The following is an 18107-nucleotide window of genomic DNA, read 5'->3' on the forward strand; positions in this document are numbered from 1 at the left end:
AGCTGCGCCCTCCACAACTAGATTGAAAACAACTACTTGACTTGGAGCTGATGGGTCCTGGAAAAACACACTTAGTAAATAAAAGTTAAAAGAAAAAAAAGAAAAAGATGTGTTTGTCAAATTGCCCAGCACATAGTGCCTGGTACACACCAGCCATTCCAGCGTCACTTTGCATAAACAAAACTAATGACATATATACTCCTCTCATAACAGCTCTTACAAACAAATCCCATTTTTTGTTTTCTTCAAACATTTGTTCAAAAAAAATCAAAACATTTGCAGTAATATTGTGTATGTGTGTGTGTGTGTGTGTGTGTGTGTGTGTGTGTAATAATAGGATCACTGCTATCCTGTCTTTACCACTAGAGAAAGTTGAATCTTTTTTGAAATCTATAGAAATCAATGTCCAATTTGTGTAACTTGTTCAGACTTTGAATATCATGTGCTTTATGATTTCTAGAATAATTCAGAATCGGAGGAAAAAGCAGTTTTTGGATTTCTCTTTTTTTCTAAGTAACTCTTTACTTTAGATCCTTGATTATCTATTGTCATTTAAAAAACAAAAGCAAAAACCTACAGGCAAAGTTTGCTGACTACAAGGAAAGTTGTAATGGAGAGAAAAGTCCTAGTCTGTGAGCACTTTCAGGCTGTGGCCCATTGAGGCTTCAGTCTGTACTCTGTCCTCCATTGACTTTGGTGGGGATGCCTTGTGCCTTCTTCCTCCATAGAGTTTGCGATGATTCCAGCAACGTATTGGTGTAACATGGGTGTGTTTTATTTTTCCCGCTGCGCCTGAATGACCTAAACGCATTAGCATTCCATGTTGACTGGCATTTTGTTCCTTGAAAGCACACACTCTCCTGTGTTGTAATTCCTTTTTTTTTTCCCACTGGCAGTTTTTTAAAACCCTATTTGTGAGTTCCTGGATCAATGGAACCGGCCGTCCCCAGACTTCTGCTCCTGTCCCTGGGTGTCGCAGCACGTCTGATGTGTGGAAGTAACTGCATGCTGGCTGTTCTCTGAGACTGGGACTAACCTTCCTGCCCCATTCGCTTCCTTTCTAGGTCCAACGGGCCCACCTTCAACACTCCCTCTAAGTACCCAGACCTCTAGTGGCAGCTCCACCCTATCCAAGAAGAGGCCTCCTCCCCCGCCACCCGGACACAAGAGAACCCTTTCCGACCCTCCCAGCCCACTACCTCACGGGCCCTCAAACAAAGGCGCAGTTCCTTGGGGTAAGTCATCCTAAAGTCAAGGCCAGCGCTGCCCGGGGCCGGGCAGTGTGTGGGGCTCAGTGGGCAGTGGACACGTAACATATTCAGCAAATGCACCGGATTGCACACCCGCTGGAATGTGCATGAGTATGACCGTACTGCCTCTTAAGGCCAGGAAACATTTTGGAAAATATTGAGGGCCATTTAAAAACTGTAATAATAATAATAATAATAATGTGCTGAGCATTTTCTGTGCACCAGACACTCTGCTAATCAGCCTTCCCCAAAATCTCGTTGAATCACAGTAGCAACTCTGTGAGCTAGATACTGTCAGCCTCATTGACAGATGAGGAAACCAGGCCTCAGAAAAGCAAGGTAATTCATTGTGCTCACAACAGCCAGAATGGTTTTCTTAAAAGATAAAGTAGACATAGTCACTTCCTCACCCTGCGGTGCAGATAAAGGCAAACTGCTCCCCCCAGGACCGAGGCGGCCCCGCCTGGGCTAGCTCTTATCTCCCAACCCCTTTACTGCCACACAAGCCTCCTTTTACTTCGTGGGTACAGACTCTGTCCCTGGGGGGGCCGTCCCCTCCCTGCACATCTGCCAGCCCTTGGAGAGGCGGGCTGCCTTCGGTCCTTCTCAGCTTGCATGTGTGTCTCCTGGCTCTCCTCTCTGAAGGCACTTCCTCCCCACCCATTTCCTTCAGAGCGCCTTATCGCAGTCGAGAAGTATTTCGTGCTGGGTGTTTTGGTCTCCGTAAGCTCCAGAGAGCAGGGGTCTTGTCTGTCTTGTTCTCTGCTGTGTTTACAGGGCCTAGAATCAGGCCCCGTGCGCGGCAGGTAGTCAGTGATCACCTGTGACCTGAGCCTGACTACAGATCATTTACTTCCACCCACAGGAGCGTAATTGCCATCTTTGTCTACCTTTTTAGTTCATCACAACTCTTCACTAGTCGGTCAACAATTTAAGTCAAGATCGGAGAGTCTCCCCAGCGCCCAGCAGGGTCCTGGCCCCCGACGGGCACGCAGAGCTTTGCTGAGTGAGCGAGCTAGGTGGCATGTGTCACCTCCTCCTTTCAATGAGTTTCGGTGTGGCTTTTTTGTTTGTTTGTTTTTGAATCATAACTGGTAGGTAAATCAGCTGAATGCTTTTCAAGGCCTCATCCAAAGCCCGTACCAGGTGTTCCAAATTTTTGGAAAAAGCCATCCTACCCTTTGCAGATTGCCACACCTGTCTGTCACCTGGCCCAGATGCCACAGTGTGTGTGCAAACGTGTCTGTGTGTGCAGCCATTCCCTCAGTATCATTATGTGCCTGTTGGTGGGACTTCTCAATCCACATGCTCACGGAGCTCACGGGCTCGTGAGGGAGATAGGCGGGTAAGGGGCTAAGTAAATGTTCTTCACTGCGAGGCTTGACATATGACCCAAGTACTTCGGAAATGCTGGAAAAGAGCGTGTCAGACGGTACGAGTAGGCTGCTCAGAGGAGGGGACGTTTGCAGTGGGCGTTAAATCAGTTCCCGCGGGAGACAAACAAAGGAAGAACAGTGGGGGACACGGCACAGGCACATATCACCCAGTCGGTCCTGGTGTTTTCAGAGGCTGCAATCCAGGGCCTTCGTGTCCCCAGACTTCCTCCAAAAGGACCTTTCCCGGCTAACATTCCATCGACAGTCACAAGTTTCCTGCGCCGATTTTCATACCACAAATCACAAATTAATCTTCTTTTCCAATTTCGCTAAACTTGGAGCCTCTGTTTAGTCACTTCTTATCTTTGTAAAGGTTATCGTGCCCGTATTCACCTTACAGACGCAATCGGTTTAAAATTAAATTGACCGAGTTTCTGTTTTCTGACTCAGAATCATCTCTTTCTTCGATGTCTTTCACATCCTCAGCAGCAGGACTAGCAGCTGGTGTGTTTCTGTTTGTTTGGTTTGGTTTTTGTTTTTTGATTTTTTTTTTCTGTCAATGGGGGCATTCTGTCACTAAAAAAACAGAGTTACTACTTTACGATAGGAGTCAGTGCCAGCAGACAGGGACCCAGGAACATTCGAGTCTCCAAAGGTGTGGGCTCGGAGTCGTGTGCTGGTCTCTCACCAGCGAGAGCCTCCCACCCTCAACCAGCCTGGAGGGACAGAAACCAAAATCCGTCCGCACCAAAAGTGACAGTTGTCCACATGACAGACTTTGGTGGTGGTCACTGACAGACAACCCCAGAGAGTAATCCTGGGTATCAGGGCCGTTCCGCTGTGCTGGGGTGTGTGCGCAGATGTGAGACAGACACAGGTCAGTGACAGCACGTGTGCACCCACAGCCGACTGCTCGCCAGGCAGGTTCAGTGGCTCTGACCCTGGTCGTCGTGCTCTCTGTCGTACGATCAGTGCTGGCTTTTATTTCTGCCTGTCTTCTGTGAGCGTTGTATTCCAGAAGTCAGAGGCAAGGGCCAGGCTGGGCATGGATAAAACACGTGGGGCTTCGGACTCCTAGGCAATACGTGCGGTGCCTGCAGCTTCCCTCTGCACCCCGCTCTCCACTGCTCCGATGTCCCCTAGGCTGCCCGGAGACGAGGACCTCTGGACTGTCTGCGATCAGGACCAGGGCCCAGAGGGGCGACACCGGCACACGAGCTGTTACAGGCACAGCCCGTACTCTCCCCAGGCCTCACTTGCCCGCCCCTGAAAACAGGACATACCTGTCATGTGGGAGTACACAGATTCCCGGACCGCCTTCTTTCCCCTGAGATCTGAGCCTTTGCTCACAGTATGACCTCGCCGTAGAATGTTCTACCCTTTTCTGGTAGTGCTTAGTCATCTTTCCGGATTTATTCTCCAGGGATCTGCTGAAAAGGCCTTTCCCAGTCCAGTCCCACCCCCACTGCCACTCTTTGTTCCCCGGCACAGGATTGTCACAGCGGTCCTGTTTGCCTCTGACTTTCCCAGGGCATTGTCATCTCCTTCCCGGGGCACGTTCCTTTTCTGTTCCCGCAGAGCAGAGTGCTCCTGCGTAGGTCCTGTGTCACAGGCCTGGATTCTCATCCAGCTCTACAAGTAGCCCTGTGGCTTTCAGCTTCTATCTTTGAATTTTTTCGTACCTCAGTTTCTCCAACTATAAGATGGGCTAGTTCACAGTGCTTGCCTAATTCTCAACCACAGTCCCACAGGGTGGGAAACGCTGGGAGCTCTACTTGAAGGACACAGACTTAGAAAGGTTAAGTTATCTGCCCAGGTTCTCCCAGCTGGCAAGTGGGGCGCCTGTGTCCCTGGCCCTCTCCTTGCACGTGACGGCTTCCTGATGCCGGCCGTTCCCTGTCTCGGAGCCGTGTCTCTGCCCGTGAAGCAAACATGGGAGAAGGTGCCTGGTGCACTGTGCCTGGCTGTGGTCCTCATCCCATCCCATCTGCAGCACGGAGCCCTGCTGTGTGGAGAGGGCTGCCCTGGGCCCTCCGTGCCAGAACCACAGCGTCCACAACACCCAAAATAGCACAGGCATCGCATTACTGAGGGCCGTACTGGGATGAACGCAGCCATCTGTCTCGGGATGGCGAGGGCAGGCTTTTGATCAGAAAACAGACAGGTCTGTGGGCAGGTCTGGGTTTTGTGGGGACTTTGATTTTTGAAGTGGCATTTCATTAAATCTCACCTTTGGGGATAAAATCGTTTGCTTAAACCTATTTTGAACAGACCAACACATATTTTAACACAATTTAAATAAAAATAATAGGGAAATGAGGACAAATGGAGAATAGAGGTAGCAAAGAAACAAAGTCCAGGAGTGTGATCTCTTCCCTAAATAACATAAAATTACATACGGTGGCTAAAACTAGGCCCCGGATTTTTAAAATTGATTGATTGATTTATTGTTAGTTTCAGCTGCACAAAACAATGTACCAGTTAGACATTTATCATTTATATCCCTCACACAGTGACAATCCCCCTCCTCTCTGACATCGCACACAGGATAGGCCCCGGTTTTGGCACTGAGGTTCCTACAGGCAAAGGCAAGGGAAAAATACAGCTAATTATCAGTTCGTGGCAGCCATAAGATTAACCCTCTTCTCACACTTGAGAGTCTTGTAATTAATACCCGAGAGCAACTCCCCCAGGACCTCCATCCACCGGCAGATATTCAGAGAAGTATTTACAGCGTACATGTAGGAGAGCGTAAGGTGCCCTGACTGAATGTTCTGGAAATCACATTCCTCATCGTTGGCCACTGGGACATAAAGTTATATGAGCTTCTTCGTGGAAATAGTATTGGCTTATAAAAGCCTATGGTTAATATTGGCTTATAAAAGAGCCTTCTTCTTCCTTTTTCTTGGATTTTTTTTATGTATTTTCATGTCCTCTCCCCCCACCCCATTTTGCCTGCAGTCCTAGAAAGAATAATGGCTACTGCCATTTATAGATTGTTTGCCAGGTACCAGGTGCCGTTCACTTGTTATACATTATTCTATCTAGCCATCACAAGCATCCTATGAAATAGGGACCATCAGTGTCCCTACTTTACTGATGAGGACACTGAAGCACAGAGAAGTCAAACTTGTATCAGTCACAATCCAGGGACTTAGGAGCTGGCGTTTGAACCCGTTTCTGACTCTGAGGCTCATGTCTGTTCCAGAAGACTCCTGGAGCCTCTGTGCCAGTCACTGCTGGGCCAGCGCTCACCTCTCCTCCCACAAACTCTTGGCCTGCAGCTTCTGAGCTATAGTAAGTGACCTCATGTCTTGGCCACGACTTTTTCAGTTGCCTGCCAGCATCTATCTTCAGCTCTCTCTGACACACATCTGTGTGATAGGCTAGAGTCCTTTTCCAAATGGCACGGAGAAGAAAAAAGAATAGAGCTGCTTCCATAGTTTTCCTCCTGCCTCCAGCACGCTCCTCTTAGAAATGTTTCTAAAGCACGCTTTTATCCCCAGGCATGGCAGGTGGCCTTGGCTCACTAGGAGCACAACAGACCACAGGTGCTGCCCACCCAGGTATGTGAGAAATCAAGCTGAGGGCAGAGAGTGGCTGAGTCACCACGGTTGGTCTGCATTCAGCAGGCACTGCTGCGTGCCAGGCACTGGGCTAGGCAGTGGGGTTCCAAGATGAACAAGGCAGAGTCCCTATTTGTGAGATGCTCACATTTGGAGCAAATCATCATCATTTCTGTTACTCCCCTCAGAGAGCTATGAAAGATGCTAATTACCACCTGTGTCGTGCTCCCTGCGGTCCAGCCTGTGCTCCACACTCCAGAGTTTCTCTCTAGTACTGCTCATATCCATCTAGTAGAATAGGTACTGTTGTTCCCATTTTATAGATGGGGAAACTGAGGCTCAGTCGCGGGAGCCACGTTCTCCAAACTTATACCCGCTGGCCATGGTACATCTGGAATTCCAAACCATCGCCTCTCTGGCTGCAGAATCTGCACCCTGAACCAGCCCTCTTACCAGTGGTTGTAGGCGCACAAGCGTGAGGGGGTGATCGAGCCTGGCTGGGGAAGAATTCTCGGGTATTGACCTGGGAGATATTCTTTGAAACTTGCACAGGAATTCACCACAAGTGGAAGAGGATAGGTAGGTGTGTCAGGGGGAAGGAAGAGAAGGGGCAAAGTTACAGAGGCATAAAAACACACACTGTCTTTGGAGGACAGAGCTGTGTCGTGGAGCCAGAGAGGAAGTTTAAATGACATGGACATTTGGGCTGTGGTGTCAGGCACAGCCTCTGGTAGGAGGGCTCATCTGTGTGACAGCGGTAGGGGCGGCCACAGGCAGAGCCAAGGACCAAATTCTGCAGCCCTGATGGTCTGCTAGGTATTTAGTCTCACAGGTAGCGAGGTTCAGAATCACCGGTTTGGGATGTTTCCTACCTGGAAAGGGAATTCGCGGATGCCGCAGCTTATTCCCCAAACACAGGACTGTCTTGGACATCTGATTGTTAGGGTTCATTGAAGTCTGAAAGTAGAAGACGTGATGTGCAGCCCGGAGGTGCACACAGAGCACCGTGCTGAGAAGAAACACCCACCTTAAAGGACGTCGCGTGGGGGAGTTTCATGAGAGGTTGCCAGGGAAGTGCTTCAGCATTAAGTTACAGGCTTGTGGAAACACTGATGATTAGAAGGAATGTCTCACTAAAATCAAACGGGATTTGAAAGTCTGTGGCCTGGTAAGGCCTACTTAGCTTGTTCCTTCTCGTAGCGAGATGGCAGAGTCATAGAACGTGCTGTCCAGGAGTGTCGTCCTGGCACTCGCCCAGCTTCTCCCTGCACAGGGGGTCCGGTGGGGTGGGAGGTGACGGACTGGTAGTTTAGCACAGACCCTGGCTGCTCAGCTTCCTGTCCCACCTCGGGCCCTTACAGCTGCTTGACCTCAGGCTTTACTTATTTCTCTGTGTGTTTCTTCCTTTGTAAAATGGAGGGCGATTGTATCCTATATCTTGTAAACGTAATTACAGTGAGGTACTTAGCACAGTCCCTGACACAGTAAGTGCTCAGGAAACGGCAGTTGTTGTTAAAAGTTTCGACTGGGTAATCACGAAAAGCACGTCGACGTGTGGTCAGGATTCCAGGCGAATCGTTGAGCCGTGTGACCTGCCTCGTTTCCTCATCTCTAAAACGAGGGTAACGGCTCCCTCGCTGTGAAGAGGGAAAATGTTAGGTGGCCGTTGGTGCCACGGGGCAGACACTAGGTGGGGAGCGTGCCCAGCCCTGTCCTGGTTCTGAGCCTCCCAGCCAGCCCTTTCCTAGTGCTCCCTGGCAGACGTCATGGGCGTCCAGGCAGGGGAGGAAGGGGCCCTGCCGAGAAGGACGCTTGGAGATTCCAGAGCAGTCGTTGGAAAGGCAGCAAGTAAATGGACTCGAGTCTGAGAGACAGCTGCAGGTTCCCGGGTTTTACCTGGGGGCCTGGGCAGCTTGGCCTATGACTGCCCTGCCCGCCTCCCTCCGGGACGGCTCACAGGAGAGCCCACTACTGTCCTAGGTAGTCCTCCTACCTCCTCCTGGACAAAGTGCACGTGTCTGGTTCTGCTGCTCCCCCATTAGAAAGTGCTCCACTGTTCAGGTGCCATGTCCCCCGCAGAGGATGTTCCCTGCCCCCCTGACACTTTCCTCTTCACAGCACCCAACACTAGGCAACGTCGTCTCGTTCCACGTCGTTAGTGTAGTTCGTACGTGTGCACCTCCCCGTCCAGATGGTAATGCGAGAGCATTGACGTGTTCTGTGCCTTTGTGCCTCCTGCCCCACGTGCATGCCGGGCACGTAATAGGTGCTCAATAAATGTTCGTGTTTGAATGAATGACGAGTGAGTGACTGACAGAGGGCCTTGCCCAGCAGCCGGCCGGTTGTCACCACCCTGCTGAATGCACGCACACCACGGGGGGTGTGTTTCCTCTGAGTCTGGTGCCCAGAGCGCAGCCTCCTGGCGTGGGAACCTCTGGGTGAACTTACACACGCTGTCCTGCGTTGGGTCTTTTCAACTCCTTTTTGGAACCCGAGGGGTGTCTGTCTGCCAAGTCCTGTACCCCCTCCCCCATATTCCATTCCCCTGTCTGAAGGTGCACCCTCTTACCTCTGGTTTTCCCTGTAGGTAACGACGTGGGTCCGGCTTCGACAAATAAGACTGCAAACAAGTTTGAGGGACTGTCTCAGCAGTCCAGGTAAGCAGTCCTACTGGCCTGTGGGTGCAGTGCCCAGAATTCTAGCGGTGGGTCTGAGCAGCAGTCTGCCGCGAGTGTGGCCTGCTGGCTGGTGCTCGTTACAAACTAAATGTTTACGCCCAGTTTGCAAACACCCCTTGTTGCTGTGCCAGAATCAACAGTTCTCAGCTGGCACGGTCTGCAGACCATGTTTTTGAGTATTTCTCCTCCATCCAGATTCCAGGTGGGAACGGCCCTCACTTCCCCGATGACCACAGCGTCTGTCGGAATGAGTTGTTGTTTTTAATTTTTTAGTTAAGTAATTTTGTTTCTTTACTGTCCCTCTTAATTCTGTTTTGCAGTTGGGGGAATCAAAAGATAGTCCTCTGGGGAATCCAATAGCCCAGAAATTTCCAAACATAAAAATATGACTCTTTCCAAGTTCCCTGTTTGTAAGATTTTTTTTTCGGCTGGGCTAGAAGCGGCGTTGCTTTCTTCCCTCCTTTCATTGAAATGGGATACTTTGGAACGTCTTCTATGGGCAGCATTTATCCAGTCCCGAAGCAGAGGATTTTCTCTAGAGGCACGATCCAAGATAAGGAAACAAAGAGCCGCTTCCAGACCCAAAACCTCAGGGAGAAAGAGTCAGCTGGTGTGTGGGGATTACTTTCCAGAGTTCATCAAAGATAAAAAAAGACCAGAATCCTCATTTCTTTCAATGCCACTATCTTGTTTAGTCTGTACAGCCCTGTGATACAATAGGCTCATTGCCGTTGTGCTGAGTTTTATAGCTGAGGAAAGTGAGCCCCGAGAGGTCAGGTGGTGGCAGATCTCAGAGCTGGACTCAAATCCGAGGTTTCCAGACTCCATGTCCCCGGTGTCCTGCCTGTCATCTCCGCACAGTCCCCTTCTCTCAGCCCTGCTCTGGGGACTCAAACTGCAGTTCTGCTGGCCTGCCTCCAGAGGGGGGAAAGGATCTGCCGTGGAGAGAGTGCCCACAGAATGTGTTTTCCATGAGACCAGGCCCCCCGTGGACACGCGTGAGCGCAGCACCACTGGCAGCAGTGGCCCCAGGCTCATTTCCACAGGAAGAAGCCCAGGCCCACACGCACACCCACACGCACACACTCGCACACACGCGCCTTCTGTACCAGGCGTCTCTGAACCTCCACGCTTGGCCTCAGGACCTCACTCAGGAATAACCACCGTCCTCGCATCGGTAATTGGCAGGCATGCTTCCCTGAGAAAATTCTGAGGCAGGCCTTGAGAAGAAACACTCCCAGAATGTCCACAGCACAACCCGCTGGTGTTGCTGTTTCTCGTTTAGTAGTGGCTTCATCTCGACCATGTTACCCTCCAGTCACCCAGAGGCAGTGGGGCTTCAAGTGAGCTGAGGAAAGAGCAGTTCAGACCAAGGCTGCCATGGCCGCCAGGATAGAGGACGACAGACCATGCCTGTCATCTCTCTTTGACTCAGTGTTTCTTTGGTCGGTTTGGCTTTTCCTGTTCTTTTCAATGCAATTAGGACAAAAGGGGCAAGAAGCCAGTTCTTAGGACATCAAAGGACAGAAGAGAAGAGGGGCTCTGGGCAGATACAACTCAGGCACTGGCCGCTGTGCTTCTCGGGTCTGCAGTGCCCGTGTCCTCTGAGACACATGGTAGCCTCTCGTTAAAGGAAAACAGGGTTCCCGCTGAGAGATGCCCCCTGCAGCACTGGCATCTCAGTGGTGGCAGGGGCGTGGGGGTTAACATTTGATTATTCAGAGGACATGGCGCGGACTTCCGTGTGGGTTTTCCCTGCTCGTTTACACAGCCTCTGAAAGGAGGGGAGAAAGCTCACGGCGTGGAGGTCTGAGACGCCAGCTGTTCGCGTGGGTCCAGCGGAGGGCGTGAGCGCTGTGGGATCTGGTGGAGCTGGGTGTGCTTTTCCGTGTCACCACAGACCGGCCTCGGGTCCAGCCCAGTTTCCTCGTCTGAAAATGGGGACAGCACGAGTTACTTGCGGGGTCACTGAGATGAGTTACTTTGGGACACAATCTAGTGTGCCAAGGACTTCCATCAACGTTATTATCTCAGGGAAAAGGTTTCAAGAAGAGGAGGAGTTCAGCTTTGTTATTTAGAAATGCGCTTTCCTCATCCTTCCCCAGCCAGGCAAACTCTGAATTACGGAAAACAGACTATAACTGTTTGCTCAAGAAATTTTTAAAGGGTTTTGAGTTAATTCTGTAGACGCCTGTGATGTCCTTGAATAATCTATTACAGCACCTTTCCATCCTAACTTACTGTAATTCTTATTAACTAGCACTGGATCTGCAAAGACTGCCCTCGGCCCACGAGTTCTTCCTAAACTACCTCAGAAAGGTAAGATTTCTCTTTCTCTTATTCACCTGGAATTACTGTCACTGTGCCCTCCAAGGGGACAGGGATTCTGTCTCTTTTGATCGCTGCTCCACTCTAGGTGCCTGGAGCGGCTCCTGGCATGTAGAGATGACCAGTAAATATTTGTTCCGTGAAGATATTTTACGCACTCAAGCTGTGCGATGAGGCTAAACCTTACTCTTCCTAAAAAGCACAAGACTCTTTCAAAAGCTACTTTATTAGAGCCCCCAGGTACCGTTCCTTGACCTTTAGCAAACATATTCAGAGAGACCTGGGAACCAGTGGCAGCTCTACCACTTACTAGCTGTGTGGCCAGGGCAGGGGACTCGGGAGTGTCAGCAAGCTTCTGATTCCTCACCTGTACGTGGGGCAAGAATACCTGCTTCCTGAGGTTTTATAAGCGCGAAATGAGATCATGCTTCAGAAAGCCCCGAGCTCGTAAGTGGCACAGAAATCCTTCCCTGGGATGGCACCTGTCGTGCAAAGTCAAGACACCCATGCTCTGCAAAGGACAAGACAGCAGTGTGTAAATGCTGCTGCTCTGCCAAGCTGGGACACTCAGCTCTTTGACCAAATCTTCTTCAGTCCTGACAGAGCTCTATGTCTGTAAGACCAAAATGTCCGTGGCCTTATCACAGCAAAAATGACAGTGCTCCCTTGCTTTCGTTGCAGGGCTTTAGCTTTAGCGCTGCAGGAGCCATTGGCTCATTCTGTCCGTCCGCACTGGAGTGGACAGGCCTGCCGGCTAGGGACAGACAGTGAGACCTCTGACCCCAGGAGTCAGGCGAGGGATCAGCGGTGGGAAGCTGGCATTCACCACTCTCCCAAGGTCATCAACAAAGTGACACATTTGGAGGAGCGCTGGCTGGCCAGGCCAGGCTTCTGTGTAGGAAGATGAGGGAAATCAGCCGACTGCCAATTCATTCTCTGTGGCACACAAAGGAAGGTTTCCCCTGCGTTTACTGAGTCTTTATCTAAAGTGGTTGTGTTGTTTGTTTTTCTTTTAACCTTGGCCCAGAGGGCTATCCTGATCTCACAGCGGTTAGGGCCAAGTTTCCCAGGCTGTCCCCCCTTGTCTGCAGTCTGCCCCCCTCCAGTTCTGCACCCTTCACCCATTGGTGCCACGCTGCCGTGAATCACACCCGCCTGCGTGTCCAGCTCCCTTCCTCTCACACAACCCCAATGATTCTTTGTCCCCACTGGGACCTGCCGTGACTGCTGCCACCTTTTCACTGCCCCACATCCCCTCGTGTCCTCCTCCTGAGCCAGCGTCAGTCCTGACTTGCTCCCCCCTCTTTCACGTCCTCCTGGGTGCTGTTCCACTCCCCTGGCTGCACACCTGGGTGCGGCTGCAGACGTGCACCGTCAGGATGGTGGTCCCGCCCTGCCTTGAGACCAAGCCGTCCTCTCTGCCTAATGTCCCTCCCTGCAGAAGTACACGCTGGGTAGTCCAGTTTCAGGGGGGTGTTTGCTCGTCTGCTCTTCAGAGTTAAGAATGCAGTTCAGAAAGGACTTTTAACTGGAGAGGGGGAAACACCAAACCAAAGAGGGGGAAATAAAATAAAATGCCAAAGGTTGGGCAGGCTCCCACAGAGGAGAGACTGTCTCTTTTCTCATTTTGTTTCTTCTTATTTAAAAGTAGTGTGTGTGTGTGTGTGTGTGTGTGTCTATATATATATGGCCATTCTAGAGGATTGTAAAAAGAAGAAAATACCACCTGAAGTCTTATCATCAAGATAGACAGTTGGGTATTTCCCTTTAGTCTCTTTCCTGTGCTTGCTATTTGTTTTAAGTTTCCATTTAAACTGATTTTTTTCACATGATACATCAGAAGCATTTTCCGTCATATCAGTGACATGACAGTCGCACTTTTCCTGGCTGCCTAGTGTTCCCTTGTCTGGCACCATGATCTGCAAAGCAGTCTCTGCTGCTGACCATTCGCATCATTTGCAGTTTTTTCACTAAGCAGAGCCGTGCTGAACACGCTAACACAGATACCTCGCTGCCTGGCTTTAGTCTGTTTTTTTTAGGATAAATGTCTAGAATCAGAGTTGCATGTTTTGAAAGTTTGGGCTGCCCAGCTCTTACAGCTTCTGTTCCCTGTAAATGTGGCTTGCGTCACGTCTTTCCAGCTGCACTGCCTTAGGGGACCCCGCAGTCGTCCCCCATCACTGCCTGCCTCAGACTTCTGTTTGCCCGATTTCAAACTTGCAAGAGAGGAATCCGATGGACCTACTTTAACTTTTTGGCTGAAACTAGAGGGGCCAGCCCATGAGCAGGATGCCCTTGAATTTCAGGTCCTTAGGAAAGGAGGGGGCTGGGCAGGCCGTGGCTAATACAGCCACGTACAGCTTGTGATGGTTTACAACACTGGGATGTATCTTTCTTTATTTTACTTCTTTAATTTGAAGAATATCTCTTTATGAATGAGTTGTGTTTTGGGGATAACAGTCTTTGACCCACTCAGTGTGCCTTACTCAGCTGTTTCCTCGCTGAGCACATACTGTGTGCTTGGCCTCTGCACCAGGAGTCAGTGTTACAAGAATAAGGAAAAATACAAATCCTGGCCTCAAGGAACCCTGTCTAACAGTCATGATGAGAGTGCTCTAGTATATTACTCAGAGCCAACCAGGCCTTGATGGCAATTGTTTCCATATATTAACTCATTTGAGAGATGAGGCGGGTGAGGCACAGAGAGGTTGTGTAATTTGCCCAAGATCACACAGCTAGTAAGCAGTGAAGCCAAAGTTGGCTGTGTGTCCCTAGTGTCCTGAGTTCTACTGGACAGAGCTTTGCAGAGAGCTGTGGGAACGGTTCAGCAACTGTAGCATGCCCACGCTGTGGAGTACTACGCAGCCATGCAAGAGAATGAGGAGGAGCTGACTTAGAAACTGTCCCAGACATATTAAGTGGGGGGAAAAGAAAGTCGCAGAGAATGCATATATTGTAATCCCATTTATGGTTTTTAAAAGATATATTTATGAGTACACTGCCTCTGTGTAACGGAAGGGGTGGCGGGGGGTAGGGTGGTGAGAGGAGTAACCTCTTCCCTCTTCCCTTATGTAGTACGGGAAGCAGAAAATGTGGGGACCTAATGATAAATTCTGATACAGCTACAGAATGGAACAGATTAATGCAACATTAAAAACTATGTGCTGCTAATAAAGAATTCTATTAACATGGTAAAGACTCTTAAAACAGTATATAGGTCAAAGCAGAAAAAGTATTATCTGTGGAAAAGTCATGAAGAAAGATATTATTTTAAAATGGCTACATTTAGATGGTAGCCTTGTGGAAAACTTTTGTTTTAACTCTGTTCTTTCCAGTTCTCTCTATTCTGTATTATGTTTGTGGTTATGAGTGTTTTTTTAATTCTGTATTAGTCTGGACATCCTGTTCTTATGGGACTGAGGCATAAAAGCCTTCCAGGCTTCCAACTTCTATCCTTTTAAACCCAGGCCGTCTGCGCTGGGGTCTGGCCGCTGAGCTCCTGTCTGCCAGGTGCTCCCAGGTCGGTTCTCTTCAAGGTGACTGTGACAGGAGGAAACGTTGCGTCCCCACCTCGTGTTCTTTTCCAATGACCTCCCTCTCTGTGGTTGCTTCCCACAGTGGCACTAAGGAAAACAGAAACCAGCCATCATCTCTCCCTAGACAAAGCCACCATCCCACCTGAAATCTTCCAGAAATCATCACAGCTGGCAGAGTTGTCACAAAAACCACCACCTGGAGAACTGCCGCCGAAACCCACCGAACTGGCTCCCAAACCCCAGTTTGGAGATTTGCCACCTAAGCCAGGGGAGCTGCCCCCCAAGCCCCAGCTGGGTGACCTGCCCCCCAAGCCCCAGCTCTCAGACTTACCTCCGAAGCCGCAAATGAAGGACCTGCCTCCCAAACCCCAGCTGGGAGACTTGCTGGCAAAATCCCAGCCAGGAGATGTGTCTCCCAAGGCTCAGCCGCCATCTGACGTGACTCCGAGGCCACACCCTGTGGATCTTTCCCCAAACGTGCCTGCCCGAGATGCCATCCAAAAGCAGGCCTCCGAGGACGCCAACGATCTGACGCCCCCTCTGCCCGAGACGCCTGTCCCGCTGCCCAGGAAGATCAACACGGTGGGTGGCTCGCGCCGGTGGTCAGACTTGTCACTTCTGCTGCACCCTGACCCGCTGGGAGGCTGTGTGCAGCTCACTCACCTCACGCGCTCTGGGGCGTCCTCGTGCTCGGCAGGGCCTGCTGGTTAGGGCCCCAGAGTGTGGGCTCCAACAGCCAGGCCTCGGGACCTGCCTGCCATGCCCGCTGTAGCTGCGTGACCTTGGCCGGTTCCGTGCCTTCTCCAAGCCTCAGTTTCCTCATGTACAAAAAGGAGCTAATACGGTAACCGAGCTCCTGGGCAATTCATGCAGTGGCGGCTGAGCAGCACGTAGGTGGCACCTCGTAATCATTGAGCAAGTGGACACTCTTACCCAGGATCCTTGAGGACGAGACTTGCCCTCCTGGGGTCCCAGGAAAGCCTTTCGTTCCCCGTCTGGGTTCTGGGAGGCCTCTCCCTCAGAGCTGCTCACTGCATCTTCCTGGAGGAATTGGAGGCAAAGCCCAAGGAGACTTGCACAAACATAGAATTTGGCTGAAGTCTCACATTCCATCATTTTCGTGAAATGCTTTCTGCTTTATAATATATCAATTTTATTTTAATACAAAAATGCTTTATCCAAAAACAGTTTATTTTGTTCAGGTGATGCTCCAGGAATATGCATGTGAGCCATTTGTCCTGCCCACGGCAGCACCCCCACAGGGGCAGCAGCACCCCAGGTGGAAGAGGGCAGTTTTGGGGGGTGGGGGGAATGGAACCATAAGGCCTCCCACTGTGCGTGGCAGCCCTGCCCCCACTCACATTTTATTACAAAAAAACGATGTGGCAGTAAAAGTGGGTCACTTCAGCACCAAAGAAACAGGAGGAAAAACGCATCCTCCCACATCCAATACGGTTTGCTCTTCGTGAGGGCAGCTCCCGAGACCCCGGGCACCACTCTGTCCTTGACAGGCACACAGTTCCAGTATGTGCCACATGCTTTGCAGTTTTGTGATCTCCCTTAGTCCTCCCCCTTATAAATAGTCACACCTGACTCTCCTCGGGTGCTCAGAGTCAGAGCTGAGACAACTAAGACCCACCACCATGGCCCCAATTCTGCCAGCCTCTGAGACCCCACCCACCGAACCCCGGGAACGGGACTGCAGAAAGGAGCGGGATTGTCAGGGCGACTAAGGGAGAAACCAGGGGACAGGGAAAGTCAGTGGACCCAAAACATGTACAAGTGTAGCTTTTTATTTATTTATTTTTTTATTGGGGAACAGTGTGTTTTTCCAGGACCCATCAGCTCCAAGTCAAGTCGTTGTTTTCAGTCTAGTTGTAGAGGGCGCAGCTCACTGGCCCATGTGGGAATCGAACTGGCAACCTTGGTGTTATGAGCACTGCTCTCTAACCAACTGAGCCAACCAGCCGCCCCAGAGCTTGCTGTGTTAATTACTAATTATTTAATGAGCTGAGTGCTAAAAACATTGTATCGAAGGTGATTTCTCCATTTCCATCATCCTGTTTGCAAGGAACTGGAAGTACGACAAGTACGACAAATAAAAGTCCAAGTCAAATGGATCAAAATGTACGACTGTTTTGGGGAACTGCCTGGGCCCTGTCAGCCCCGGCTGCCCTGTTCAACCAGCATGTGCTGACTGGGGACTTTGCATGAGGGGCCTGAGAAATTTGTTTATGCTGCACATTCAGCAGCAGAAGCTGCACATTTTGCTTTACATCATGCTTCCCCAAACCATTTTTAGACTCTGCCGTCATCTCTGTGAGCTGCTGTTGTGGGTGGGGGAGGGCAGAGCACTTCGTGCCTGGCGAAGCCAGGTTTTGATACCTGCCCATAGTGTTTGCGTTCTGATGAAAAGAAAGGGTGACCCCTGCTCACTGATGCCAGGCTCCATCCTGATCCTAGCGGAAGGGAGAAGGGCTGTCCTATCTTGAGATGACACGGTACACGGAGCGCCTGGCAAACACGCTTCCCCCTTTCCCAGTGGAGAGACTGAGGTGCAAGAAGGCTCCATTGTTTGCCCAAGGTGAGGGTGTTCTCTTTCCCCTTCATTCTCTCCTGGCAGCTAAAACCCAGTTTCTTTCTTGAAGGGCAAAAACAAGGTGAGGCGAGTGAAGACCATTTACGACTGCCAGGCAGATAACGACGACGAGCTGACTTTCATTGAGGGAGAGGTGATCGTCGTCACAGGCGAGGAAGACCAGGAGTGGTGGGTACGTTCGGGCCCCGTGCTGGCGGGGCGTCCCAGCCGCTGAGCTGCGGGGCGCTGCCCAGGCCTCCCTTTTCCTGGCCTCCTTTTTCCTTTCACTGCGTGTCTTCTGTCACGGTGTTGCGTGCTAGAAAAACAACTGTGGAGCTTGGAAACTGGGTCAGGAGAATTGACACTTGGTGTTGCTATACCCGTTACTGTACCACAACCTGTGAGCTGTAGGCTGTTTCTGATTTTTAAATGCAAAACGCAGCCGGGGAAAGCTAAGGACGGTAGCTGATCAGCAGGCAGTCAGGGTGCCGAAGCGTCTCTGACCCCGAAGCCGGGATGCTTTGCTCCCTGCTCCACGCTGTCCCAGGCCAGGAGGTGGAGGCCGGAGCCCTTTTACCAGCATCCGCCCTCAAGCTCCGTCCTGAATCCATGTGCGATTCTCTCTGTAAAGTGGGCACGAGGCCTTCCTCGTGTGATTTTAGGAGAAGATTTCATGAGAATATCTGTAATAACTCCTTTTAGAGGAAAGCCTGCTGCCCAGGTGTCAGGAAGGGAAGGACACTGTCCTCGCACAGTGGCTGTCTGGACATCAGGCGTCCTTGGAAATGCCCAGGA

General features: G+C 50.7%; 1 protein-coding gene across 4 annotated transcripts in view; it reads left to right on the forward strand.

Moving 5' to 3' along the window:
• The window catches only part of ASAP1 (ArfGAP with SH3 domain, ankyrin repeat and PH domain 1), a 287158-nt gene that overhangs the window by 265975 nt on the left and 3076 nt on the right, over nucleotides 1-18107 (forward strand). For 3 of the 4 annotated variants that reach the window (XM_081071137.1, XM_081071140.1, XM_081071138.1), the window contains 6 exons: nucleotides 1065-1235; nucleotides 2149-2256; nucleotides 8780-8849; nucleotides 11131-11189; nucleotides 14817-15316; nucleotides 17383-17505. In XM_081071137.1, coding sequence (XP_080927263.1) covers nucleotides 1065-1235; nucleotides 2149-2256; nucleotides 8780-8849; nucleotides 11131-11189; nucleotides 14817-15316; nucleotides 17383-17505 — 1031 coding nt within the window. The remainder of the gene's footprint in view (nucleotides 1-1064; nucleotides 1236-2148; nucleotides 2257-8779; nucleotides 8850-11130; nucleotides 11190-14816; nucleotides 15317-17382; nucleotides 17506-18107) is intronic. The other variant, XM_081071139.1, reaches the window with a different exon arrangement.

Source organism: Rhinolophus hipposideros (assembly GCF_964194185.1).
Source record: "Rhinolophus hipposideros genome assembly, chromosome: 13".
In the NCBI taxonomy this organism is placed as follows: domain Eukaryota; kingdom Metazoa; phylum Chordata; class Mammalia; order Chiroptera; family Rhinolophidae; genus Rhinolophus; species Rhinolophus hipposideros.